Source organism: Felis catus, chromosome B4, assembly GCF_018350175.1.
Source record: "Felis catus isolate Fca126 chromosome B4, F.catus_Fca126_mat1.0, whole genome shotgun sequence".
In the NCBI taxonomy this organism is placed as follows: Eukaryota; Metazoa; Chordata; class Mammalia; order Carnivora; family Felidae; genus Felis; species Felis catus.
The window spans coordinates 75686206-75714172 of record NC_058374.1 but is presented as its reverse complement, the minus strand read 5'-3'; the positions used below and the strand labels follow the sequence as shown (position 1 = coordinate 75714172).

Below are 27967 nucleotides of genomic sequence, written 5' to 3'. Positions count from 1 at the left end.
GCATTGGAATAATTTCCCTCCCCCTCACTGCCAGTGCACACAAGTGACTTCTAATCCAATGTTTACTCTGCTCTTGAGGTCCCCTCCTCCCATTAGTCCCTCAGTGGAACCAGGACACCTTCTCCGTTTTCTCCTTCTTTGCCCTGCTTCCACAGTCCATCATGCAAATATATCCTGTTCAATACAGACTGAAGTTTCTGTCACTCAGAACAGAGTGATCCATAAACCTGGAAAAGAAAGAGAGGGTCTCAGATTCAGCCAGGTCAGGCTGGTGTGTGTGTGGTGGTGTCCTTAAACATAGCTCCCAAGACTGCCTCAGGGCAGAAAGGGCAGGGGCAGTAATGAGGAAGTAGGGCTCCTGCCTATGAATGGTGGTTGGAGGGTGGGAGACAGCAATGAAGGGAGTGGAAACATCCCTGGACCTCACAGGAGAGCTATAGATACTTGTCTTGTGCTTGCTCCAGACGTCCTAGCCACAAGATGAAATACACAGACATAAACAAATCTTTAACTTCTTTGAATGCCACCACTGCCCAGATTCTGGGGCCAGCTTTTCCTGGTAAGATCCAAACTTTGTCTTCTATTCCCTAACTCTTAGTAGAGTGAAGCAGTCTCTAAGGATGGAGTACTTCCCTTTGCCTCCCCACCCTTACCCATCCCAGCCTAACCTGGTCATTGGGCTTTTAATGAGGCAGTGGCGGGGGCTCCGGATCCATGGCATGGTTTCTTCTGGGCGCGCTCCTGGATCATGGGACCGCCAGAAGCTGAAGTTCTGAGCATCAGTCAAGGGGACTCTGAAGACCTGATTGGGGACTGAATGTTGGGGAAGGGCAAGTTATCCAATTTTTTCAACTTCTTTGCTCCCCCATGGCAGTATAAGCCCAGCCTAGCAACTGGGCCTGACCAGGTGCTGAGGAAGTCCTGGGAATCTGGTCACCACACCCATCTTCATTTCCGGATTCCAGCATCTAATACCCTTCATGGTCAGTTGAATCAGTCTTGGTTCTGCCTGCTGTTACTAAGCCCATCTCCAAGAGAGCTTTCCCAAGTGCTAAGATGGTGGAAAAACAAGTGGCCAACCCCTTAGGGAAATGTGCAAGATGGGTCTACTGGCTCTTCCCCCTTGCTCTCAGGCTTAATCATTCTCATTCCCTTCCCTCCTCTCTGAAAAAAATTGCTTCCTTTTCTCATTCCAGGTAATTCTCTGGAACTCAGCAATGAGTACCTCATACTTAGGTACTGCTAATAGAGTCACTTATCAAGTGTCTATTATGTTCTAAATGTATTAGGTGTTCTTAAGATTTTGAATAGTGTATCAGACTTTCCTAGGTTTTTTTGTATTTTTATTCTTTACTTGGATAAATCTAATTACACCACTGTATAAAATTTGTATATTCTTTAAGCTTAATTATAGCCTAATATCCTGGCTATATAGTCTTTATAATCATTATTTAAAAAAAAAATCCCTAATATACCATTGAGTAGATGTTACATGTTTTACTTAGTTGTTTTCCTCTTGATTAATAGTAAGCTCTTAAAAAGAATTTGCTATTAGGAATAACTCTTAGATACTCCTCTTCACACATATGTCTCTTTAAATTTCTGAAAGTATCTTAGTTTTCTAAATTAAACTTTAATTTTGAGGTAACTATGGATTCATATATAGTTGTAAGAAATGATAACATAAGATCCTGTGTACCCTTTACTCAGTTTCTCCCAATGGGAAAGGTAATTGGCCTTTTATAGTCATGTTCTCCCACCCCTTCATTGGCAATCAGTAATGTGTTCTTCATTTCTATAATTTTGTCATGTGAAGAATGTTATATAAATGGCATTGGGGACTGGCTTTCTTTACATGGCATAACTCTTTGAAGATTCCTAGTTCTCACATGTATCAGTAGTTTGTCCTAGATGCTTTTTTAAATGTACATTTTCTCTAACTTTTATAACAATGCTAGAGTATGATTCCCATTTTCACATGGTTCAGTGAGGTTAAGTGGTTAAAGGAACTTGCCCAAGGTCACACAACCTGTTTGGAGTTTAAACTCCATTCAAATTCCAAAGCTAGTGCTTGGTCTACCACTACTCACAGGCATAGCATATAATATAAAAAGTACTGTCTTATCTCATTTTGTTGTGATCCTCACAGTTCCATAAGTTCGGTAGAGCAGGCATTTCCCCCCCCTTTTTTTCCTTAACAATGAGCAAGCGTAAGTGACTACCCAAGGTGAGACACTTAAAACTAGGACTCAAATATGGGGCTTCAGCTTCCAGTCTGATTCAATTTTTGTTTTATCATGCTCACCCCATTCAAGTCTACTTTCTCCCTCCTTTTCTCAGCCCCCCTTCTTGGCTATTTTTTTTCCCCTTGCCCTAAAATCATGCCCCACCACAGCCCAGCCATTCTTTATGAACTCGGGCATATCTGTTCTGCCCCTAGCGTAGTGCCCACTCCAAGATACTTACATGTCTTTAACAACACCTTCTTTATAGCTTCATGATACCTTGTGTGGCTATTCTGGTGTACGGAATAATTCCCATCTTCTGAGATAATACGGGGAAGCCTAGTGGGCACTGGTTCCTTCTGGTCTGAAACAAGAAGCAGACTTGTTATAAATACTTACAAAGTGGGGCTCTTTGGTTTTCTGAGTCTCTGGTCTCCATACCAACCAGGCACATGGCAGGGGTCTCTCCTAGCCACTCAAATCTGATCTCAGATCTCAGAAGTCAATTCACAATGCCTGTGTCAGAAGGGAGGGAGAGGGAACCGATCGCAAGACATCCCTCACCCTTCTCTTCAACTCCTGGGTTTTGAATGGCTTCCTGCTGGAATCAGGATATTGACAGACCCTTAGGGTTAGTGCAGGTGAAAAAGGCCGCTTATCTGGATGGACACCTATTTCCTGGGATTGGCATATTTGAAGAGCTTTAACTGGTCTAATAGGGAAAGTTATGTTTGAGCTAAGTCTTGGAGGATAAGAAGGAGTCCATGGGACATAGTGGTATCAAGAAGAGCATTCCAGGCAGCAGGATAGCAAGTGTGTAGAAGATAGAAGTATGAGAGAGGTTTCAGCTTGCTATTGATTTAGAGCCTGATTTGTGCTTGGCAAAATGGAGAGGGGCAGGGAAGGGGCTAGAAAAGTGGTAGAGAGTAGGGTAGAGTAAGGTAAGGTATGGTAGAGTAGGGCAGTATATATTTTATGTTTTTATTTTATTTTTGAGAGAGACAGTGCGAGCGGGGAGGGACAGAGAGCGGGAGACAGAATCTGAAGCAGGCTCCAGGCTCTGAGCTGTCAGCACAGAGACAGACGCAGGGCTTGAACAGACGGACTGCAAGATCATGACCTGAGCCGAAGTTAGACACCCAAGTGACTGAGCCACCCAGACGCCCCTAGAGTAGGGCAGTATAGACTTAGCATTCTTATGGGGGGTTAGGAATCCTCTCTGAGGCAAAACTGGAATCGCACTATGGAGGCTGAAAAGACCAGAACTTCCTTACCCAGGTCTAAATGTTTGTGTCTCCCCTAAACTCCTATGTCGAAAACCTAATTCCCAAGGTGATAGTATTTGTATTTGTAAGTGTCTTTAGGAGGTGATAGTATTTGTATTTGTAAGTGTCTTTAGGAGGTGATTAGGTCATAAGGGTAGAGCCCTTAAGAATGGAATTGGTGCCCTTCTAAAAAAGGCCTCAGAGAGGTCTCCCCTTCCACCACATGAGGGCACAATGAGAAGTCTGCAACCTGAAAGAAGGCCCTCTTCCTGACCAGGCTGGCACAGTGCTCTTGTACTTCCAGCCTCCAAAACTGTGAGAAATACATTTCTGTCGTTGATAAGCTACCCAGTCTATGGCGTTCTGTGATAGCAGCCCAGATGGACTAAGGTGCCAGCCTCTCTTGTAGCTAGGGCATAGGCAAAGAGTTTTAGCTAGTCCAAACACATCTGCCTCAGATTCGGAATCAAAGATGAGGCTGCAAAGAAGCAGGGGCTGTGTAAAGTCTTTTTCTACTAATGGGAAGTTGCAGCAGCGAAGCTACCTCTTCTTTCTAGCAGCAGCACCCAGAGCCCAGTGTCCTTGGTGTCTGCTACAGTACTGAATGCAGCAGTGTCTATGCCAGCCAGGTCTGCAGCATGATTCTGAACATTCTTTCTGGTTATTAGCCACCAAGCTTGGTTCTCTGTTCCTTTTACAGCTCTATGCACTTACCAATATTCTTTTTAAAGAGATTACTTTATTGTAAAATTGATGTAAAAGTAGTTGTATATATTTAATATGTATAACTGAATGAGTTTGGAGGTAAGTAGACACTTGTGAAACCATCGCTGCAATCTATGCCGTAAACCTTATCCATCCCCTCCAAAAATTCCCTCCTGCCCTCTTTATTGTAATTTATTTTGTGATAAGAACATTTAACAGGAGATCTATGCTTTTAGGAAAATTTTAGTTTAGGAAAATTTAGTAGGTTCTATCTGTACAGATCTCTAGGACTTACCTTTTTTAAATAACATCTTTTTTTTTTAATGTTTATTTATTTTGTGTATGTGTGAGAGAGAAAACATCCCAAGCAGGTTCTACACTCAGTGCTGAGCCCGATCTCACCATCGAGATCATGACCTGAGCCGAAATCATGAGTTGGATACTCAACTGACTGAGCCACCCAGGTGCCCTTAGGACTTATATAACTGAGACTTTGCACCCTTTGACTACTACCCCTCCACTTATCCCTACCCCCAGCCTCTGGCAACCACCATTCTAGTCTCTGCCTCTGTAAGTTTGATTATTTTAGATTTTTCATGTAAGTGATATCATATAGTATTTGTCCCTTGTTGGCTTATTTCACCTAGCATGTCTTCCAGGTTCACCCATGTTGTTGCAAATGGCAGGACTTCCTTCTTTTTAAAGGCTGAATAATATTTGTGCACCCGTGTGTGTGTGTGTGTGTGTGTGTGTGTGTGTGTGTGATCATATTTTCTTTATCCATTTGTGTATTGATGGACATTTATGTTGCTTCCATGTCTTGGCTATTGTGAATGATGCTGTAATGAACATCAAAGTGCAGATATCTCTTTGAGACCATAATTTCAATTCCTTTGGGTATATACCCAGAAATAGGATTTACTTTTACTTTTTTAAGGAACCTCTGTACTGTTTTCCATGCACTGCACCAATTTACATTCCCATGAACAGTATACAAAGGTTCCCCCCCCCCCTTTTCTCCACATCCTCACCAACATGTTATTTCTTTTTAAAAGTTTACTTATTTAGAGAGAGAGAGAGCAGGGAAGGGGCAGAGAGAGGGGGAGAGAGAATCCCAAGCAGGATCCATATTGTCAGCATGGAGCCTGGTGTGGGGCTAGAACTCACAAATCAAAATCAAGAGTCAGATGCTTAACCAACTGAGGCACCCAGGCACCACCCGCCCCCCTTTTGAAATAACAGCCACTTTTACAGGTGTGAGGTGATATATCATTGTAATTTTTTAAAATGTTTATTTTTGAGAGAGAGAGGAGAGAGAACAGGGAGGGGCAGAGAGAGGAGACACAAAATCCAAAGCAGTCTCCAGGCTCTGAGCTGTCAGCACAGAGCCTGATGCGGGGTTTAAACCCACAAACCACGAGATCATGACCTGAGCCAAAGTCAGACACTTAAACCGACTGAGCCACTATGCACCCCTCATTGTAATTTTAATTTGCAATTCTCTAAAGATTAGTGATGTTGAGCATCTTTTCATATACCTGTTGGCTATACGTGTGTCTTCTTTGGATAAATGTCTACTCCAATCTTATGTCAGTTTTTTAATCAGATTTTTTTTTCTATTGAGTTACAGGAATTTACTTTGAATATTAATCCTTTATCAAACATACAGTTTACAATGGTCTCCTCTTATTCTGTGGGCTGCCTTTTCGTTTTGTTGATTGTTTCCTTTGCTGTGCAGAAGCTTTTTGATATTATCCCACCAATATTTTTTTTTTAATAAATTCATGTTCTGCTTAAATAGGCTAGATTTGGCTTGCATCTCAGACTCCTGAGCTTGTCAGGAACTGGAAGCCATTCTCTCCAGAAATTGTTGTGATCGCTGACTCACCTTTGGTACAGAGTGGGGATGCTACCTGTCTTCTGGAGTTTTTCCCTGGCTCCTGCTTTCCCCTTCATTCTGGCTTGACCCCATTCATTCGTTTCTGTCCTTCCTCCCCAACTTTTGCTCTCTGGTGGAAATCTTCTTTCACATTCTCTCTCATAACACCAGAGTGATGCACTGTTTGAATCCCCCCCTTTCCCAATTGAGGATTTGGACAGGTGACAGAATATTGAGTTCTGAATTCCAAGCCTGAATTCAACCTGGGGGCTGATTTGTACTTCATCACAGATTACCACAACGAGGGGCCAGTTCCTGGAAATAGTGTCATTTGACTTTGGGCAAGGTGGGGGTGCCAGAATGTCTGTGGCCATGTACATGTGGACTGAGGAGAAAGAGCAAGACCATATTCCTAGTGGGCAAAGGGAACTTGACTGAGAGTAATTATTGGTCTGGGTGCAGGTAATGGTAGGAGCTCTTTATCTGGTCCTGAGGTCTCAGACTGATTGTCCTTAAGGGTACAGCCAGGTCATGTTCTCTATTTAATCTCAGTTTCCAAGTAGCAGGCTCCCAGCTTTCCATATAAGTGGTTACTGTGTGTTTGGAGGTGTGCTGGACAGTATCTCTCATTTGGATGCCTTCCTCCTGAATCAAGCACCAGCTGGCATACTCTTTGGATGGGGTTTTTGGCAAACTGGAAGATATTTTTGGTAACCCATAATTTCCCCCAGCTGCCAACTTTTGGAAGCCACCTGAGGTGAAGGGTGGTGAGCTGTAGGTAAAAATCATGCCACAGCTACTGCGAATGGGCATGTTGAGGTGGAGGGAGGCAATGAGTTCTTATAAGCAAACTACACTGTGGCAGAGTAGATGAACCCATCGTTTTGTTGGTAGTGTAACAGAGGTTCTTCATTCCCCCAGTTAATACTACGCTCCATATAGTTTTTGGTGGTAAATAGATACAAAAGGCCCTGATGGTTTCTTCTAGAACTGGGCCATAAATTGGGAGTTTCCATAAGACCACATCTTATACTTTGAATGTATCATGAAGGACATTGGGGTGGTGCAGAAGTACTTGGATGGATCCTCCACTTACCCAAATTATTGTTGCATGTTTCTCAATACTACAGGCTGCATAGGGCCACTGTTATCCACTACTTTGCCTATTGCCTCCGGTTAGTTGGAACTGGGAGTGACTGGCCACAATGTTTTCAGGTTGAAGAATTTTTAGAATGGGTCTACCTCAATGGCTGCTAGAATTCTGACTTGTAGGTTAGGATACTTGCTTGACCATTCCAGATGCTTAGTACATAGTGGTGATAATATCTAACACACATTACTTGCAAGTTGGTACTGCTGTAAGCACAGTAACAGCACCCTGACTAGAAATTCACAGATCAGTTTGAGAGAAAATGTTGTGGTATTTTACATAAAATGACTCCTATCTAGGATTTCCTATCAGATTCTGGGCATTAATACCTTGAAGTTGGCTGAAGCAATAACATAGACTGAAATCGGCTGAAGGCAATTTGAAGTGTTTGGAAGACCATCTTGATTTATTGTCTTCATTGACACAAGAACATTGTCAGTGCATTGGGAGGAAGTGGACAGGAGTGTAAGACCAGGGAACCGGGCACATTTTACATATGGGGGCAGTTCCTTTGCCTCCATGTCCAAAAATATCTTCCTCAAAGTCGTGCATTTGTTCAGGATTCTGAACACAGGGGAAGTAGATGGGGTATGGGATAACAGACCTACTGCTGGCTGCAGACTGCTGATGTAAAAGGGACTACATGGATCTTCTAGAGATGATAACAATAAACCAAATGAATAACGAATGTGCTCGGCACAACTATAAGAGGTAGGTACTATTATTATCTTATTTTACAAATGGGGGAAAAGAGTCCCGGAGAAGTTTACCAATTTGCCCAAGTTCACTAAATTAGCATATGGCAGAGACATGAATATAACTCAGTATTTTGGATCCAGAGCCCAGGCTGTTAACCACCACACTAACCTGTTCTTGAAATCATCTATTCAGGGCTTCCAGGCAAAACAAAGGACTAAGGGAAAACACAAACTGATAAAACTGGCCTCTTGTTGGGGTCCCTTGTGTACAGCTCAGTGGGGGTCCCGTCAAAGGTATCTGCTCACCCTGGGACCAGTGTTGAGTTGGGTTGGCACATGATCTCATTATCTCATTCTAAAGGCAGATCCCTGCCTCCTTGAGCTCCACTGAAATGTGGAGTATCATTTCCTATGACCGGCATTGGGGAAGCAGAGGATTGAACCTGGTTGGCCACTCTGCAGTAGACTGGACCAGTGCCAGTGCCGAAAACCAGTGGGGAGAGGCTGTGGTCCCATAGAAAAAGTGGCCTATCTGCTGCTATACAGACATAGTCATCCACCTTGGAGGTGCCTCCTTCTTAGGCTTTGGCAGATTGTAGTTATGAGTAGCCTGAGTATCTTCTCTAGTTTCAGGTAGATAGGGGATGATGGTCTATAGCAGCTACAAGATGTATGGGTTGTTTCCAAGATACATTTCCTTTATTATTTTTAAAAATCTTTTTCAGAGAGAGTGCGCACATGGTGGGGAGGGTGGGGGCAGGGGAGGAGCAGAGGGAGAGGGAGAGAAAATCTTAAGCAGGCTCCACACCCAGGCCCAGTGCGGAGCCTGACACGGGGCTCGCTCTCACAACTGTGAGATGATGACCTGAGGTGAAATCAAGAGTCAGACGCTTAACTGACTGAGCCACCCATGTGCCTCCAAGCAACATTTCTCTAACTTCAGTAAATTTATACATTTCGAAAGGCAGAGAGGTTTTAGAGGCTTTGGGCGATTCATTCTTGGCTGAATTGTGCCATTCAAACTCCATTTGAAAAGCCAGAACTACAGTGCCCTCTGCTGGAATCTAAGAATGGCATCCCCAGCTGTCTTCTAACAGGTGGGTCACCAAACAGGCAGTTGGGAAAGATCAGAAGACCTAGAAGACTGAGCAAGAACATTCCAGCCAGGGTGGGGAAAATCATCTAATATCCTCTGACAGGATCCAGAAAATGGGAATGCAAGTGAGAAGTGCTCAGCTTTTACTATGCATTTGAGGCTTACTCTTTCTTTGAAGAGATTATTTAGATGGGAGCCCAGGTGGCTCAGTTGGTTAAGTGTCTGACTCTTGATTTTGGCTCAGGTCATGATCTCTCAGTTCATGGGTTCTAGCCCCACATTGGGCTTTGTACTGACAGCACGGAGCCTGCTTCGAATTGTCTCCCTCTCTCTCTGCCCCTCCTCCACTCAAGTTCTTTCTCTGTCTCCCAAAAATAAACAAACATAAAAAAAAAAAAAAAAGAATTGGGAGAGCAGCTCTGAGTACTCAGTGAATTCCTCTGGGAAGAGGAATGATAAAAGCAGCAGTGGAGGAAGATGTGTGGAGCTTGTACGTCACTGTGTCTGGCTAGAGGGCAGTTGCTAAAGTCTGTCAGGGAACTGTCATTTGTCTCAAGACAAAAACAACAATAATCTCTTCCTACCACCACTCCCATCAACTTGCCTCTGAGACTCCTATCAGTGGGAAATGTCCTGAGTGTAGATTTGTGTTATGATGAGGTTTAGACTGACATTGGGTTTTCATGCAACAGGACAACGGAGTTGCCTCATCAAAGGGCCAAATAAAAGTTAATTCGTCTGAATTCAAGACAATGAAACTCTGGACTAAGAGGACTCCTCAGGTATGAAGCTTAGACAGGAGAGCAGAGTTCAAAGCAGGTGGTGAGATAGAGTCTGCAAAGCAAAGGGCAGATATAGGGTCATGCTCCCCAGGGGAGAACAGAGAAGGGAAAACGTAGGCATTCCAAGAGACCAGCACATAAGGTGAACAAATTCTGGAAGCTGGACCGAAACTGCAGGGGCCACCAGTATTAGGATTAGGAAGAATGAATCTGGGAGGGCAGGAATCTACTGATTGGTGGACATGTGAGTTCTGGTCACTGGTGAGGGGTGCTCTTGTGCGGATAGCTGTAACTGGATGAAAAATCCTTTGAAGCCAGCCAGTAGTTTTTGCTCCTCAAGGAAACTTAATAGTTAAAAATATTGCTTTCCAGATACCCTATCCTGGCAAGTATGTCTCAAGAAGTAAACAAAGATATTTCGGTCATAGGAAAAGTATGTATTCCACATGTATATACTAACATATATTACAGTTTATAACTTTTCCTCCAGTCATCTATTGTACAGTTTTGTGTGCTAGGTCTTATGTGTATTACATACATTATTTCATTTCATTTAATCTGCACAACAGATCTATAAGGCATTATTATCTCCATTTACAGGCAAGGAAACTGAGGCATTCTGAATTTGCTTAGTGTGAGTTAGCCCCCTGAACATGAACAACCCTGGATACCTGATAAAACTGAGTTATGAAGTCAAGGATAGACCTAAGTATGCTCCCCACATCCCTCTGGTTTTTCTATTTTAGTTCTTTATCAAGAGGGAAAAGGAAGGAGGCAGAGACTCGCAGAATATTTGGTTACATGTGTTGACTCACCTCTATGAGTTTCCATTATGACTATAATAAGGAAAGCTTGAGTGGGCCCTTTTGAGTAGAATGTTAATACGGTCACACCTACAGGAGAAAAAAAAACCCTATCTTTCTTTAAAGAAAAATTGTGAATGACTTAAAAATATCCTTATAATAAGAGTATTAGAAGTTTTAATATTAATAGGTTCATTTTTATGGTTGCTGTTAAAGCCCTAGGTGATAGGCAAGGTTAAGAGTGTGGTTAATTTGAGCATGGAGAACAGGCTCAAGTGCTAGTGCAGGTGAACAGAAAAGGGTCAAGCCACTTGAGTGAATGTGTTGACATGGTGAAATCAGCTAGATAATCATTCTAAAGACAAGTGAGGATTACAAATCAGTCCTGCAAGATTGTTTGGATTGTGGAACTAAGGGGGAGCAGAGTCAGGAACTGTGGGTTCTTGAATTAATGGACATATCAGTCGGGATTAGGAAGACTGGGGCAAGCAAGGTAGATGTAGGCTTGCTAACAGCCAAATACAATGTTGTGTCTTATCCATACTCTTCCTGCCCCTTCCTTGTTAATTTCCCAAACCAGTTTTTGAATAATAGAAACAAATGGGGCAAGTTCCCCATTATGGTGGTCCACAGGCTCAAACCTCTCCCAGCGGACCATATACTGCAAGCAGCCTCAGCAGTACCAGGAGTCAGAATGATCTGAGCCCTCTTGCACTCTTCTGTTGATGTGTTAAACAAGATGAGAGCTAAGAGAACAGCAACATGGTAAGTGGATATGAACATTGGTGACTAGATACAAGCAGTTTCAGTGGAATGATTGGGGCAAGGGCCTGACTGGCATGAGTTCAAGAGAATGGAGGAGCGTCTGAGTGGCTCAGTAGGTTAAGCATTGGACTTCAGCTCAGGTCGTGATCTCATGGTTCGGGGGTTGAGCCCCACATTGGGCTCTGTGCTGATAGCTTGGAAACTGCGCATGCTTCAGATTCTGTGTCTCCCTCTCTCTCTGCCCCTCCTCTGCTTGCACTCTCTCTGTCTCAAAAATAAACAAACATTAAAAAAAATTAGAAAAAATAAAAAAGAGAATGGAAGGAGAAGAAATGGAGTCAGCAAGACCAGACAACTCTCTTGAGGAATTTTTCCGTATAGGGAGCAGGGAAATAGGAAATATAGGGCTTTAAGATGGAAGAAATTGTAGCATGCATGTATGCAGATAGGAATGACCAGGGACAGAAAAATTGATGCGATCGAGTGCAAATAGTATTGGAGTAGTGTCCTTGAACAGGCAAAAAGATGGGCTCTGATGCACAAGTGGAGGGGTTGGTCTTAATAGGTGTGTGGACCGTTCATTCATTACAAGACAAATATGGACACAGAAGCACGTAGATGGATAGATGTGGTTTGTGTGAGGTTGTAAGAAATAATCTACTTGCTTCTGTTTTCGCAATGAAAACTGTGAAATAGAAAACAAGTCATTATCTGAAAGTGAAGCTAGAGGAGGAAGTGTTGGAGGTCTGAGGAAAGAGAAGGTATGAAGAGGCCTCCAGGAGACAGTACATGGAACAAGGAAATGTAGTCTGACTTCTGGGCAGCCATAAAGGCCCACTTGAGTTTAGTGATTATGAATTTAAAGTGAGGCCTATCAGCATGGTTGTTTTTCTCTAGCTGATGAGTACAAACTACTCTTTCTAGGAGTTGTGGTATAATCAGGGGTGGGAAGGAGGAGAGAATGGTGGAGAAAGAAATGGGAATAATATTTTCAGGGTCAAGGGAGGGTCTTTCCTTCCTTCCCCCCCACCCCCCTGCAAAAGGTTGCAGAATATTTGGATACTTATGGAAATGATTTATTTAGGAGGAGGAAAACTGAAGGAGAGGGAGATAATTTCAGGAGCAAAATCCTTGAGTAGGTGAGAGGGGATGAGATCCAGTGCACAAATGGAGTCATCTCAACTCACTGTGCTAGAGGGAAGTTACAGATGCAGTGGAATGTTAGATGTGATGATGGAAAGTCTCTTCTGATTGCTTCTATTTTCTTAGTGAAACAAGGAGCAAAGACTTTATCAGCTCAGAATGAGGATGGGAGAGGGGTTTTAGAGACTTGAGGAGGAAGAGATGTGAAATAATTGCCTTGAGGAGTAGGGGAGTGACTAGAGAAATATAATAGGATTGTCAGGCAGTCCTGAGTGCCCACCTGAGGTTTGCGGTTACAGTACTAATCATTCTAGAAAGACTAAATGTCCTCGGAGGAGAGCCAAATACACGAACCTTTGTCCTGATAGGTTTCCCTGGAGCTCAACACTCCAACTTCCTGGAGTTTCACAGCCTTATACTAAGCTCCTAGTCAGCCTAGTGTGCCCCAGACCTTGGCCACGTGGGCCCACACTTCAGCTCTGAGACAGCTCAAAAGGCTTCAAGGAAATGATAGAAATAGAACATATTTTCTACTAAATGGAATTTTAGGTAGAAATCTGAATGACATGGTTGAAGCCATGGCTTCAACCACGTTGCCTGAATGTCATTGTGGAAAGGGTGGTAGTGCCAGAAATATTGTTCTAAGTTTCCTTTAATTATGAGGTCATGAATGATGGGCAGAGTGCATAGATATTTCAGGATGTGCATGATTTATTAAAACAGCTTGTCAGAAGTGGGAGATGGGTTACAGGCTTCTGGCTGGGATGCAGTGAGAGCAGTCTGTGATCAAAGTGGGTGCAGGTGCTTTGTTATAGTTTTGGCCTTGAATTGCTTCTAGATTTTAAAATTTTCTATGAAGATAAAGCTCTAGCCTCAGCTCTACACAAGGCTGGGTTGTTCTGATTCTTCAGGGTGTTGCTCAGACATTACCTCCTGGATTGCTTTGTTTAATAAAGTGGGCCTCTCCAATAAATAACCTTTAAAAATAAAAGGGGCACCTGGGTGGCTCAGTCGGCTGAGCATCCTACTTCAGCTCAGGTCATGATCTCACAGTATGTGAGGTCGAGCCCCACATTGGGCTCCACGTTGACAGTGCAGAACCTGCTTGGGATTTTCTCTCTCTCCCCCTCTTCTCTGCCCTCTTCTCATGCTTTTTCTCTCTCTCAAAATAAATAAACTTATTCTCCATTTTGAGATCTGCAAACTCAGTTGCGTATAAGAGCCAGACAGATGTTTATGAGTAAAGCAAATTGAATAAGAAACCTGTCCCATCTAACAAGGCAGCTGCTATTTGCTCTGGCTGTTTGTGGTTACATGGGAATTTAAGGCCAGTGTGGCCAGTTCTAATTTTTTAAGAGGCAAGAATGTGGATTTTACATAAAATCTTTTATTTTATTTTCATTTATTTTTTAAATGTTTATTTATTTTTGAGAGAGAGAGAGAATGCACACTCGAGTCGGGGAGGGGCAGAGAGAGAGGGAGACAGAGGATCCAAAGTGGGCTCTGCACTAAATACAGAGAACCAATATGGAGTTTGAACTCACAAACTGTGAAATCATAACCTGAACTGAAGTGGGAGCCACCCAGGCACCCCTTAATCTCCTAACTTTTAAATGTTGGTCCAAAATTTTTGAAGAAAAGAACAATGCAAGCTGAGTCTGGCCTCTAGTCAGCAGTTTATAACTTCTGATCTATTGCATTACCCTCCCCTTATTTCCTCCCTAGCACTTGTTATAATCTGTGAACATCTTGTTTATTTACTTATTGTCTATTAGTCACTGTTGCATTTCCAGCGTTTAACATAGTACTTGGCACAATCAGTTCCCAATAAATAAATATCTGATGTTAGATGAGAAGGGGAGTCTGGATTGGTGCTTTACTTGGGAGATTTTTATATATTCTGAATATTATTATGTATATGAGTTATACACATGAGGATATGTATGTATATATGTATATATTCATGCATACATACATCTTTGTATGGCCAATATTTTCTCTCAATCTCTTTTTAACTTTAATGTCTTTTGTTACACAATTTACAATTTTTTGTTTAGTACAAATTTTTGTCAATCTCCTTAGGCTTCTAGGCTTTATGTCCTATGAAAAAAGTTTTTCAAGACCATCCTAAGACTGTAAAAATATTATTTCCTCTAATGTTTCTATACTTTTGTTTTATAGATTTAGCTCTTTAATCCATCTGGAATTTATTTTTATGTATGATGTCATGTGGGAGGTCTTTATTATGCTTTCATTCTTAATTTACAAAGTGTGTTTTTTAAATGTTTATTTTTGAGAAAGAGAGAAGGTGCAGAGAAAAGGGGGACAGACGATCCAAAGCAGGCTCTGTGTTGAGAGCCCAATGTGGGGCTCAAACTCAGGAACCGTGACATATGACCTGAGCCAAAGTCGGACACTTAACTAACTGAGCCACCCAGGCATCCATCCCTACAAAAAGTTTTTTAAAAAATATCAAGGGGCACTTGGGTGGTTCAGTCCGTTGAGTGTCTGACTTCAGCTCAGGTCACGATCTCATAGCTCGTGAATTCAAGCCCTGCATTGGGCCCTGTGTTGACAGCTCAGAGTCTGGAGCCTGCTTTGGATTCTGTGTCTCCCTCTCTCTTTGCCCATCCCTGCTCATGCCCTCTCTCTCTCTCTCAAAAATAAACATTAAGCAAAAATTTAAAAATGTCAAATGCCTGCGGCACCTGGGTGGCTCAGGTCATGATCTTACAGTTTGTGGGTTTGACCCTGTGTCAGTCTCTGCACTGACAGTGCAGAGCCTGGAGCTTCCTTCAGATTCTGTGTCTCCCTCTGTCCCTCCCCTGCTTGTGCTTTCTCTCCCTCTCTCTCAAAAATAAATAGACATTAAAAAAAAAATCTTAAAAAAAATATATCAAATGCTTTGGCGTGCCTGGGTGGCTCAGTTGGCTAAGCGGCCCACTCTTGATTTTGGCTCAGGTCATGATCTCATGCTGTGTGAGATCAGGTCTGTGTCTGGCTCTGCATTGACTGTGTGGAGCCTCCTTGGGATTCTCTCTCTCCCTCTCTCTGCCTTTCTCCTGCTTATGCACACACAGTATTCTCTCTCTCTCAAAATAAATAAACTTAAAAAAATATCAAATGCCTTTTTAGTTCCTAGTGAGATAGTTGTACATATCTTTTTAATTTGACATAGGTATGATATATCAATCTTTTCCAATATTAAGTCATCATTGTATTACTGGAATAAGCCCTACTTGGTGGTAGATGACTATCTTTAATACATTCTTGAATTTGATCTGTCAGTGGGATTTGTCCATTTATACTTACGTTGGTCCATGGGTTCCTCTTTTGTACTATATTCTATAGTATGCTTTATATTATTTTATCAGTTTTGTGTTAGTGTGATAGAATAGTTTTCATTGCTTTTCGTGTTTTAAAAAATGGAATTATAACTTAAACTTTTGAAAAAACTTCCTATCAAAATTGCACTCACAGACTTTTTTTCATGCAACTGTTTAGCAAGTTTTTCTCTTGTGATCATTGACTTAATATAGGTTTATACTTATTTATTTTATATTTGTCTTGTAATTCAAACATTTACCAAAAAAACTCACAAACTTTCCACTTTCTTGATGGCATCCTTTGAAGTACAACATTTTTTTTTCATTTTGATGAAATCCAATTTATCTATCTTTCTGTCACTTACGCTTTTGGTATCATATCTTAGAAACCACTGCCTAATCTAAGGTCATGAAGATTTTTCTTTCAACAGTTTAAAGTTTTACCTCTTGTATTTATGTCTGTGATCCATTTTGAGTTAACTTTTGTATATGGTGTGATGTGGAGTCCAATTTCATTCTCTTGCAAGTGAATTTCCAGTTTTTGCTGCATCATTTGTTGAAAAAATAATTCTTTTCCTATTAAATTGTCTTGGCATTCTTGTTGAAAGTCTATTGATCACAAGTGTAAGGGTTTATTTCTAGATCTCAATTCTATTCTATTGATCTATCTATATGTCAATCCTTATGGCAGTATCACATTGTCTTGATTAGTGTGGCTTTGTAGAAGATTTGAAATTGGGAAGTATGTTCTCCAACAATGTTATTTTTCAACGTTGCTTTGATTATTCCGAGTCCTCTGAATTTCTATGTGAATTTCAGGGTATTTTGTCAGTTTTTGCTAGGAACCATCATCTTTGGCACAAGGAATTCTAAGAAGCTAAGCTACACCTGGAAAGGGAGCTCTAATCTATCCCTCTCCTACATGCTAGCTCAGCTCACATAGTGAATTTGGCAAACATTCAGGAATCTCCAGCTTGGCCCAAGACAAAGTTATCTAAGTGTCTATTAGTAATTAATTCTTTAAGATTCCTTAATTTCTGGGGCACCTGAGTGACTCAGCTGGTTAAGTGTCCAACTTCAGCCCAGGTCATGAGCTCATGGTTTGTGAGTTCGAGCCCCTCAACAGGCTCTCTGCTCTCAGCACAGAGTCCACTTTGGATCCTCTGTCTCCCTCCCTCTGCCTCTCCCCCACTCAGGCTCTCTCTCTCTTAAAAATAAATAAACATTTTCATCTTTTTTTTTTAATGTTTATTTATTTTGAGAGAGAGTGCACGAGTGAGGGAGGGTGAGAGGGGAAGGGGCAGAAAGAGAAGGAAAGAGAGTCCCAAGCAGGCTCCATACTGTCAGCTCAGAGACTGATGTGGGGCTTAATTTCATGAACCATGAGATCATTGACCTGAACCAAAATCAAGAATTGGACGCTTAATGGACTGAGCCATCCAGGTATCCCATAAGATCCTTGAATGTCTTGATTTTTTTTTTCCTTGAGGTATTTTAGAACATAAAATGTGAATAACTCGATATTATAAATAGTAGAAGATCCACTGAATAGGCCTGCTAGGTAAATTAATGTTCTTCATTTCCTCTGAAAAACATTAAAAGATGCCTGCAACATTTCAGTTGCAGCTGAGAGCTACTCTTCAGCATATCTGCATACTTCTGCTCCCACAAATTAAACTGTATGGTTACTGGTTACCATGAGGCAGTAGTGTGGTCCGCACCCCCCCCCCCCCCCGCCAAACAATTTATGCTGGGTTATTTTGTAACTGCAATTTTACAGTTTTAAAAAATATTAAACTAATAGATTATGTGTTAAAAAAAGAGTAGTGATTTATATAAAAAGTAAGTTGAATGTTTTAGAAAAACTCAAAACTTAACAAATTACTGTAAGCCTTGAGTTAAAATAGATTTGAGTTAGGAAATTACCATTTTGTAGCTATCATGAAATAGTATCACTCAGAACTGTCAATAGATACCAAAACTAGTGGATGGAAGTTTGATGAAGAATACGGTATTATGCGGAGTTTGGGTGGCTCAGTCCATTAAGTGTCTCGCTCTTTATTTTGGCTCAGGTCATGATTTCATGGTTGTGGGTTCAAGGCTCGTGTCAGGCTCTGTGCTGACAGTGTGGATGCAGCCTGCTTGGGATTTTCCTTCTCTCCCTCTCTCTCTACCCCTCCACTGTTCACACTCTCTGTCTCTCAAAATAGATAAAGTTTAAAAAAAACGTAAGAAAAAAAGAATAAGGTATTTACATTTTTTCGAGTATCTTCCTGGAAAGTACTACAAATTATAAAACAAAAATAATAATGACAAATTACAACACAAAAATAATACCTTGACAGTGGAGAAAACTGGCAAACACCACCTTAATCAAAAGGTCAGTTAACATCACCTATAAAGGGCAAAATGACATTAGGGACCTCCTGATGTGACCTACTGAAAACATACTGTTGCTTATTCCTGCCAAAAATATTTATACCCAATCTAATCATGAGAAACATCAGCAAACCCACATTAAGGACACTTCTACAAAATATCTTATCTGTACTATTAAAAAAAATAAATATCAATGTCATGACACACAAAGGAACTGAGAATTGTTCCAGATTAAAGGGGACTAAAGAGGTATGCCAACTAAATGCAATGCTGATCCTTAATCAGATCTCTGAAGGAAAAATTTTTCTCTAAAGGACATTAATGGGACAACTGGCAAAACTGAAATATAGACTATAGATTAGATAATAGTATTGTATCAATGTTAAAATTTGCTGAGTTTAAAACCTATATTGTGGGTTATTATCTAAGACAATAAAATACAAACTGAGGGGCGCCTGGGTGGCTCAGTCGGTTAAGCATCTGACTTCAGTTCAGGTCATGATCTCACTGTATGTGAGTTCAAGGCCCACATCAGGCTCTGTGCTGACAGCTCGAAGCCTGGAGCCTGCTTCATATTCTGTGTGTCCCTCTTTCTCTGCCCCTTCCCCACTTGTGCTCTGTCTCTCTCAAAAATAAATAAACATTAAAAAAGATTTAAAAAAATACAAACTGAGATGTCTGGGGATAAAGGAATATAATATGAGCAACTTATTCTCAACTAGCTAAGACAGAGAAAGAGAGGGAGAGGGAAAGAAAATGTGGCCAAATAAAATTGGCTAACTTGGATAAACAGTATAGGGAGTTTGTTTGTACTAAACTTACAACTTTTATATAATTTTGAAATTATATCACCAAAGAAAGTTTTTAAAAAATAATTAATTGACCATATAAGTTTATTTCCTTTCTCTCTCAAATTTGCTAAAATGACATCAAAATAACAACAACGGCATTAACCTTCAAGGGCAAAGAGAGAGTAAGGATAAAACAGCAGATGATACATTTCAGTGGAAATATCTTTTGGAAAATGGCAAGTGGACAGAGGGGTAGTAACTAACCTTTCAGAATGGGAACAGTTCTAACTTAAGTTTCTGCAGTGGAGGATAGAACTAGAATTGGGCCGGGGTGCCTGGGCTGCTTAGTTGGTTGGACATCTGACTTGGTTTTGGCTCAGGTCATGATCTCAGTTTGTGAGTTTGAGCCCTGCATAGAGCTGTGAGCTGGCAGCGCGGAGCCGGTTTGAGATTCTCTCTCCCCCTCTCTCTCTGCCCCTTCCCTGCTCATGCTTGTTCTCTCTCTCAAAATAAACATTTAAAAAATTAAAAAAAAAAAGAACTAGAATCGGGTCATTTCATCTGAGAGGTTCAAACTTTATAATGTAACAGCTACCACGGAAGGCAGGAGTAAAGAATAGGTCTGAGAACAGGAAGGTGATAACTGAAACTTTGTCTACAGAGCATGCACCACAAGCAGATAAACCACCTAGCCCAACAAGGAGATAGAAGATTTCTCTGCCCAGCAATCTCACTTCTGGGTATATATCCAAAGGAAATGAAAAAAGGATCTCGAAGAGTTATCTTCACTCTCATTTTCATTACAGCATTATTCACAGTAGCCAAGATGTGGATACCTAAGTGTCTGTCAATGGATGAATGAATAAGGAAGATGTGGTGTGTGTGTATATATGTGTACAGTAGAATATTATTTAGCCATGAGAAAGAAGGAAATCCTGCCATTTGCAACAACAACACGGATAGATCCTGAGGGCATGATGCTAAGGTAAGTTGGACAGAGAAAGACAAATACTATTATGATCTCATACATGGAATCTAAAAAAGCTAAACTCATAGAAACAGAGTAAAATAGTGGTTACCAAGGGCTGTGGGGTGGGGGAAAGAAATGTTGGTTGAAAGATACAAACTGCCAGTTTTAAGATGAATAAGTTCTGGGGATCTAATGTACAGCATAGTGATTATAGTTAATAATACTGTTTTATATGCTTGAAAGGTGCTAAGAGAGCAGATCTTAAACGTTCTTACCACAAAAAAGAAAGGTAATTATGTAATGAGATGGAGGTGTTAGCTAATATTATTGTAGTAATCACTTTGCAGTATATATAATCAAATCAACATGTTGTACACCTTAAATTTACACAGTGTTATATGTCAATTACATCTCAATAAATTGGGGAAAAAAAGACTTCTTTGGGGAAAGTGAATCTAAGAGGCACTGCACTCCTAGCCAGGATTCACTGTGAGGGATGGCATATGGTGGAAGACCAAAAATCTGATGATTAAGTGAAAATTCAGATCCTCATAAGTGTGATTCTCAATACTCCCTTCTCCTGTCCTGGTCCTAGCATTATAACCAAACCCCAGAGAAACAATTATATGATTCTTCCTGGAAAAATTGTAGCTATCCAGAAGAAAGCTCACAGTGAAGGCCACAATAGACAATTCCCACCATAGTCTTTTAGTCAGCTTTTAGTTCCTCACTCTTAAATTATAATGGAGAGCCAAGGATCATGAATTGTTTGACAAGAGTCATCAATAAGAAAAAAAAGGTCATAGGAAAAATAGCTCAGAGGAGATGGAGCTAATGCAGGGAACAGAATTTCAAATAAAGTATAATATCCATGAAGAAAAGAGAAAAGATATGCACAAGGAAAGCCAGATAACCAAAACTGGCCCTTGGAACTTAAATATAGTAACCAAGATAAAATGTTCTGATATAAAGGTGTGGTGTTTTCCACATATGTCCACAACTTCACTATTTCTTCAAGAAGTAGAGCTTATTTCCCCTCCCCTTAAGCATGGGCTGCATTTAGTGACTTTCTTCTAACAAAAAGAATAAGGTGGAAGTGATAGTCACTTCTGAGACTAGGTCATAAAAAGGCATTGTGGCTTCCTTACTCTCTTGGATCACCTGCTCTGCAGTTATCTCCCATGTGAGAACACTGCAGCAGCTTATGGAGAGGCCCATGTGGTGAGAAACTGAGGTGTCTTGTCAACAGCCAGAGAGGAACTGAGGCCTATAGCCATCAGATGACTGCAGCCCCTGCTGACATCCTGTTTTCAACCACATGAGAAACCTTGAGCTAGAACTACCTAGCTAAGTTGCTCCTTGGATCCCTGAGTCACAGAAACAGTGAGGCAATAAATGTTTGTTAAGCCTCTGTTTTAGGATACTTTGTTACATAGAATAGATAATTAACACAGAAAGTTGGAAGATAAAGTTGGGGAATCTCCCAAGGAATGCATTTTTAAAAACCCAAAGAAAATAAAGAGAATGATTAGTGAGTTAGAGAATCAGCTCAGAAGGTTTTTTGTTTTAATTTTTTAAATTTACTTTTTTTGGGGGGGGGGCAGAATCTTAAGCAGGCTCCAGGCTTAGCACAGAGCCCGAAGTGGGGCTCAATCCCATGACCCTGGGATCATGACCTGAGCCAAAATCACGAGTTAGATACTCAACCAACTGGGGCACCCAGGTGCCCCTCAGCTCAGAAGAATTTATAGTTGACAAATGGAAGTTCCAAAAAGAGAGAACAGAGAAAATAGAGAATAAATTAATAAAAGACAGTTTCCCAGGAATGAAGGGCACAGGAGCACCTGGGTGGCTCAGTCGGTTAAGCATCTGACTTGGGCTCAGGTCATGATCTCGCGGTTTGTGGGTTCGAGCCCCACGTTGGGCTCTGTGCTGACAGCTCAGAGCCTGGAGCCTGCTTCAGATTCTGTGTCTCCCCTTCTCTCTGCCCCTCCCCTACTTGTGCTCTGTCTCTCTCTGTTTCTCAATTATAAATAAACATTAGAAAAAATTTTTAATAAAAAAATTAAAAGAAATGAAGGGCACAAATTTCTGGATTGAAAAGGTTCATGAAGTATCTATTGCGATGAATGAAAAAAGACCTACAGCGAATTCCATCAGTATGAAATTTATTACTTTGCAGTCCTAGAAGTCAGAAGTCTGGGCAGGCTTGACTGGGTCCTCTGCTTAGTTTCACCAGGCCAAAATTAAGATGTTGGCTGGGCTGGGGTCTTATGTGAGGCTCCAAAAAAGAATACACTTTCAGGCTCATTCAGGTTGTTGGCAGAATTCAGTTTCTTGTGGTTATAGGGCTCAGCCTTGCTGACTGTCAGCCAGACCACTCTCAGCTCCTAAATGCCACCCACATTCTTTGGCATGTGGCCCCCTCCATTTTCAAAACCAGCAATGATGTGTCAAATTCCGCTCGTGCTTCTAATCTCTGAATTCCTCTTTTGCTGGTAACTGGAGAAAACACTCTGCTTTTAAAGGGCTTGTATGATTAGGTTAGGCCCACTCAGATAATCTCCCTTTCTCCATATAAAGTAACAATCATGGAGTGTTATCCATCATATTCAGAGGTTCCACCCACACTCAAAGGGGAGGGGATTATACAAAGGTAAGATTCATTGAGGGTCATTCTGAGAATTTTGCCTACGGCAAACCTAAAACCGTGACATAACTATACTGGAAAAACCAGGGTGGGAGAAGAGAAGCACGGGGTATACGGTATAAGAAAGCTAAATTCCCAACTATCATAACAGGAAAGCAATAGATCATAGCCAAAAATGGATAAATCAATACATACCATAAAAGCATATTCTTTAAAAGTAGGAAGGTTAAGTACCAAAGAAACAACTGGAAGAGTTCAAAATTTGTCTCTGGAGACTGGAGGTGAGAGGGTAGAGTAGGGGATTCTTATTTGTCATTATAAACTTTTAGCACCATTACTTTTGTTTTTGTTTTAGTTTTTAATTTTTAGAGAGAGAGCGTGCACGGGCAGGGGAGAGGGGCAGAGGGAGAGAGAATCTTAAGCAGGTTTACACTCAGTGCGGAATCCAATGCAGGGCTTGATCCACGACCCTGGGATCATGACCTGAGCTGAAATCAAGTGTTGGACGCTCAACTGACTGAGCCACCCAGGTGCCCCATAATATTACTCTGAAAAAGAATTACAAAGATAACTTTTAAGTATTTCTGATTACACATGAGGAAGATAACTAAAAGGTTTGAAGAATATCATAAAAATCATAAGAAAAATAAGTTTGCTTTGCAAATGCCTGACTCCACTTTAAAAAGACCCAAATGAGGGGCACCTGAGTGACTCAGTTGGTTAAGCGTCCAACTTCGGCTCAGGTCATGCATGATCCCACCGTTCGTGGGTTCGAGCCCTGCATCAGACTCTCTGCTGACAGCTTGGAGCCTAGAGCCTGCTTCAGATTCTGTGGCTCCCCCTTTCTCTGTTCCTCCCCTGCTCATGCTCTATCTCTCTCTTTTCTCAAATAGAAATAAAGGTTAAAAAAAAAAATTATAGATGATGCATTTCAGGGGCAAAGAAAGGCATGACAGTCATCAATGGACACAATTTCAAAGAAATGGAATTGGCACCATGTCAAAAAAATTGGTGAATCTACAGTTACACATATTAAGTGAAACTAAAATGTATAAGGTATGTATCTTTTCTTGATTTCCCAATTTACAATGTAATCTTTGACCAACTATTTGTCTAAAAGAGTCTACTGTACAACTGACCCTTGAACAACACAGGCTTAAACTGCATAGGTCCACTTATATGTGGATTTTTTTTTGGTCATAAATATACTACAACAAAAGAAAATTACAGTACTACAAATATATTTTCTCTTATGATTTTCTTAACATTTCCTCTTTCCCACATTTACTATAAGAACACAGTATATAATAAATTTACAAAATATGTGTTAACTGGACAGTTTATGTTCTTGGTAGAGCTTCTGGTCAACAGTAGACTGTTAGTAGTTAAGTTTTGGGGGAGTCCAAAGTTACATGCAGATTTTTTACTATGTGGGGGATCAGTGCCCCTAACCCCTACATTGTTCAAAGATCAACTGTAATTATATTCAACTTGTATTATATAGTATTTATTAATTGATCTAAGCTTACTAGCTTGACATATATTGGCAGGTTTATACCAGGGATCTGTAGTTGGTGGTCAGGAGTTTATGGATTAGGTTAGCCACACTCCAGCGTTATATGGACCACAATTAGTTTAACGTGCCTCCCGGAAGGATGGAATCAGTGGTAACTAGTTACCTTGCCAAATGGTGATTTCACTAAATTCTTGTCACAGAACTGAAACATCCTAGTTTTCTCTGGAGTAATAGGATGTGGATAGACTCATATCACTGGGTTTCATCAATAACTCCAGCAAAGTTTGAGTTTTAAGCACAGGAAACATCAAACTATTGTTTTGATATCTGCATATAAGAGACCACATAATAATGACTCTGTGCGTATGAGAGAGAGACAAAAAGAGAGAAGGAACCCACCCAGTTACTTTTTCCCATGCTTGCAGAACACCACTTTGAGGGTGGAGAACTGTAACTTTTTGGGAAGTTGCCCAGGGGCTATGAGAGAAGGTTATAAGGCATTGACTCCATAGAAGAGTTCCCAAATCAACAATTCTGGACATTAGCTGAGCAAAAAGTTACCATTCAGCTCCAGTGAATGGTAGGCTTCTGGCAATCTTGAGAACCACCTGTTAGAGAACAGTGAACAACTCTATAGCCCACCTGCCATTCAAACTCAGGGTTTAGGAGTTAACAGATTTTCCTAGAAAGGCTGATCATCAATCATTTGTACAGTTGCCTGTTCACAGCAAAAGACCTGTATAATTTTCTGTAATTTTCTTTTGTTGTAGCATATTTGTAAAAAAAAGTCCACATATGAGCAATATGTGTTTGACAATTTGGAATCAAATTTCGGCTCTGTCACTGATCTTGGGTAAATAAGTTAATAACCTCTTTGGGCCCGTTTCCTTATTAATAAGAAGAGAATAGTAATACCTACCTCACAGGCATGTTGAGAGAATTAAATGGAATCATGCATGAGGGTGTAAAATTGAGGGGGGAGGGGAAACAACTTGTAGGGGTGACAAAGCTGATATCCAGTCTTACTTTTTTTTTTTAATTTTTTAATATTTATTTTTGAGAGAGAGAGAGAGAGAGAGAGAGATTGGGGCAGGGGCAGAGAGATGGGGACAGAGGATCCGAAGAAGGCTCTAAGCTGACAGCAGCAAGCCTGATGTGGGGCTCGAACTCATAACTATGAGATCATGACCTGAGATGAAGCTGGATACTCAACTAACTGAGCCACCCAGGCACTCCTGTCCAGTCTTCCTTCTAACCTTACATTTTAAGCCAACAATTTGGCTAAGCCTACAGCCTCTGACAGTCTGCCACTGGAATGAAAAATATTGGGTAAGCAGATGATATCAGAATACATCTCTATTACCCCATAGGGGACTTCAGTTTTATAAAGTGAAGTCTTTTTTTCTGCCTAGCCTACGATGAAATTAATCAGAAATGAGACTCAGGCCTCTTTGGATTGATACCAGGTCTTATTTACTGGAGTTTAGGTAGCGAACTGGGTAGGGAAACCCTAGGCTTGGGGGCTTAGTTCCCTCAATGGTGAGAAGTCCCATCTAGTAGGGGCAGGCAGGGTTGAAGCAGCCAGGAGAGGCCTATTTTTGGCCTGGAACAAAGAAAATTTATGGCTTAAGCCAAATGTGTTTCTCTGAGAGAGGGTGAGGAGCTCCTTATTTGGAGACAATGGCGGCCCCATGGCATAATGCTAGGACACAGCTGGGTGAGGCCAGGGGGGGAGGGGTGGTGTAGGGGTATTAAGGAATTTCTAGAGTTCACCAGTGGGACCCTTTGTACAAACCATACCTGAAAGGTGGGTATGTAAAAACAGAGCTTTTCTGATATCATTAGAAAGAGGAAAGAGAGTGCCAATAGAGGCCTATACAGGATTAGTCTCTCTCAACCTTAACTTTGTGCTTTATACTTACCAGTTACCCCCTCCCTTCACCCCAATAAAACTTTGCTTTACTACCTGCCTACACTTAATTTCCTTCACATATGTTCTCCATTTTTCCTGAAATGCCCTGTCCCATCCATTTCTGTGCTTTTAAACAATTCATCTTTTAAGACCTTAACCAATTATCACATTTCTTCCAAAGCCTCCTCTAACTTCTTGTTTTAGAGATGATCAAATATCATTTATTAATTTATTTACCTACAAGTATTTAATTGTATTATGTATTCTTGCATAATACATAGTGTATTCTGTATTAGGCATTACTAGGCATTGTGAAGATAATACAATTGGGTATTTACTCACTGCCTATTAAAAATCCTTCAATGGTTCCCTATAAAGTTAAAATTCTTAGCATGGCTAACAGCATCCTCCATTTTCTGGCCCCTGACAAGTTTTGAAGGCTTACTTCTCAGCACGTGTCTTCTTTACACTTTATCTGTACCCAAGGAGTTCACTTAGTATGGCTCTCTCTCAAGTCTCTGTTCCTTTGTGCAATATTCCCTTCTTGTCTACTTGGTGACCTCCAATCATCTCTTAACTCTCAGTTCTGGGAGCATTTCCTGTGTGAAGTATTCTCTAAAGGATTCTCTTGTGCTCATTCAAATCCAATAGTATCAGGTACTTCCTCTTTTGTAGTTGCACAGCATTCTATATTTAATTTATTCATACACTATATTGCAAATTTTTTGTTTGCATATTTATCTTTATCCAGCAGCCACTTTATGGCAGAGACCTCCTATCCATCTTTGTTACCCCAGGCACCAATATAAAGCCTGGCACAAAACTGTACTTAGTAAATGTTAACTAAATGAACAAATGAATAAGAATACATTTATTCTGTTGAACAAACTGAATGTCTCAACATGGATATTAAATGACAGAAGAGGGAAGCTGAATGGATAATCTCCCTACTCCATAATTTTAACTATAGAGTAATTGTTAATTGTGGGGGATAAAGCTCTAACTCAAGGTAGAAAAAGAAACGGCTAAGAAGAAGCTCTTCTATATCTACCACCAGCTCTTCTCCTCCACCCTGTATTCCCCTTACTTGTTTCTTTAGTTGTGTCCCTTTTCTTGTTCCAAAAGGAATTTTGATATCCCAATAGATATAAGTTGAAGAAGGCCATCTTAGCTCCTCCCTGTCCTCTTCTGGAATGTCCAGGCTGGAGCACTGGTCTCTGTGTTTGGTAACCATGGTAATGCCCTGAAGAATTACTATGACTGACATTCCCTTTATCTAAGGAGACAGGATTTATGGGTTCAATGTAGAGCTGGAGTGGGAGTGGGCTAAATAACTTCAGAAAAATGGAGGAATCAAGTGCCAGTTACTCTTTTTCTTGTCCCAGTCTTATGTGTACTGTAAGTTTCAGAAGGCAGCGAGTTGAAAGAGCACAGACCTGGGGTCAAATATTAGTTTTGCCATATTCTTGGGATCTTTGAATAGGTTAAGCCTCTGTTTTATTTTTAAAAATGGCAATGGTATCTACTTCATAGATTTAGAATTAAATTGAGATTAGATTCTACTTCATAGATTGAGAATTAAATGAGATAATACATGCCAATTTCCTCAGTATAGTGTTTAGCATATGATGGAAACGACAGTATTTTAATGTAAATATGGTACTTCTGATGAGTCTTTAAGCTATTTCAAGCAGAGTGCTCAATCAGTTCACACTAGTTTTTAGCTGCCTGTTAAATTTTCAGGAATTTTGCAAGTTCGTTGTTAAACAAGCCACTATTAAAAAGTATCTAAACATACAATTGAATAAACGATATTAAAAATAAAAGTAATAGATACTAAAAACTCATCTCTTCCTATACTACATTGTACTATTATATATAGGCTTATGAAGTTATTTATATGTATTGTATC

The 27967-nt window shown here is 40.7% G+C and overlaps 2 protein-coding genes across 4 annotated transcripts in view; one reads left to right on the top strand and one right to left on the bottom strand.

Annotated features, from left to right (window-relative positions):
* Positions 1-44: 44 nt before the first annotated feature.
* On the bottom strand, positions 45-27612 carry TEX49 (testis expressed 49). 3 transcript variants are annotated; one of them, XM_023257008.2, is made up of 5 exons: positions 27143-27612; positions 18175-18232; positions 2467-2589; positions 669-813; positions 45-227 (listed from the first exon to the last, which is right to left on the bottom strand). In XM_023257008.2, the coding sequence occupies exons 1-5, from the start codon at positions 27320-27322 to the stop codon at positions 179-181; spliced, it is 555 nt and encodes a 184-aa protein (XP_023112776.1). In that variant the 5' UTR covers positions 27323-27612; the 3' UTR covers positions 45-178. The 3 variants fall into 3 exon arrangements, with proteins under 3 accessions (XP_023112776.1, XP_023112777.1, XP_044917672.1); XM_023257009.2 differs by lacking the exon at positions 18175-18232 and having other exon boundaries at positions 27143-27509; XM_045061737.1 differs by lacking the exons at positions 18175-18232; positions 27143-27612 and adding an exon at positions 10616-10646.
* CCNT1 (cyclin T1) overlaps positions 18903-27967 on the top strand; it is a 44737-nt gene continuing 35672 nt past the window's right edge. Inside the window, exons 1-2 of the mRNA XM_045061736.1 lie at positions 18903-19992; positions 23521-23683. The gene's annotated coding sequence lies outside the window, so the exon portion shown is untranslated. The remainder of the gene's footprint in view (positions 19993-23520; positions 23684-27967) is intronic.

Excerpts from the sequence above, each read along its gene's own strand:
- TEX49 (XM_023257008.2), bottom strand. The coding sequence starts at position 27,322 with ATGTCAGTCATAGTAATTCTTCAGGGCATTACCATGGTTACCAAACAC. Across the intron at positions 2,590-18,174 it reads CAGTTTTCTCCACTGTCAAG|ACCAGAAGGAACCAGTGCCC; the intron begins GTATTATTTTTG and ends TTCTTGTTTCAG. Across the intron at positions 228-668 it reads ATTAAAAGCCCAATGACCAG|GTTTATGGATCACTCTGTTC; the intron begins GTTAGGCTGGGA and ends TTTCTTTTCCAG.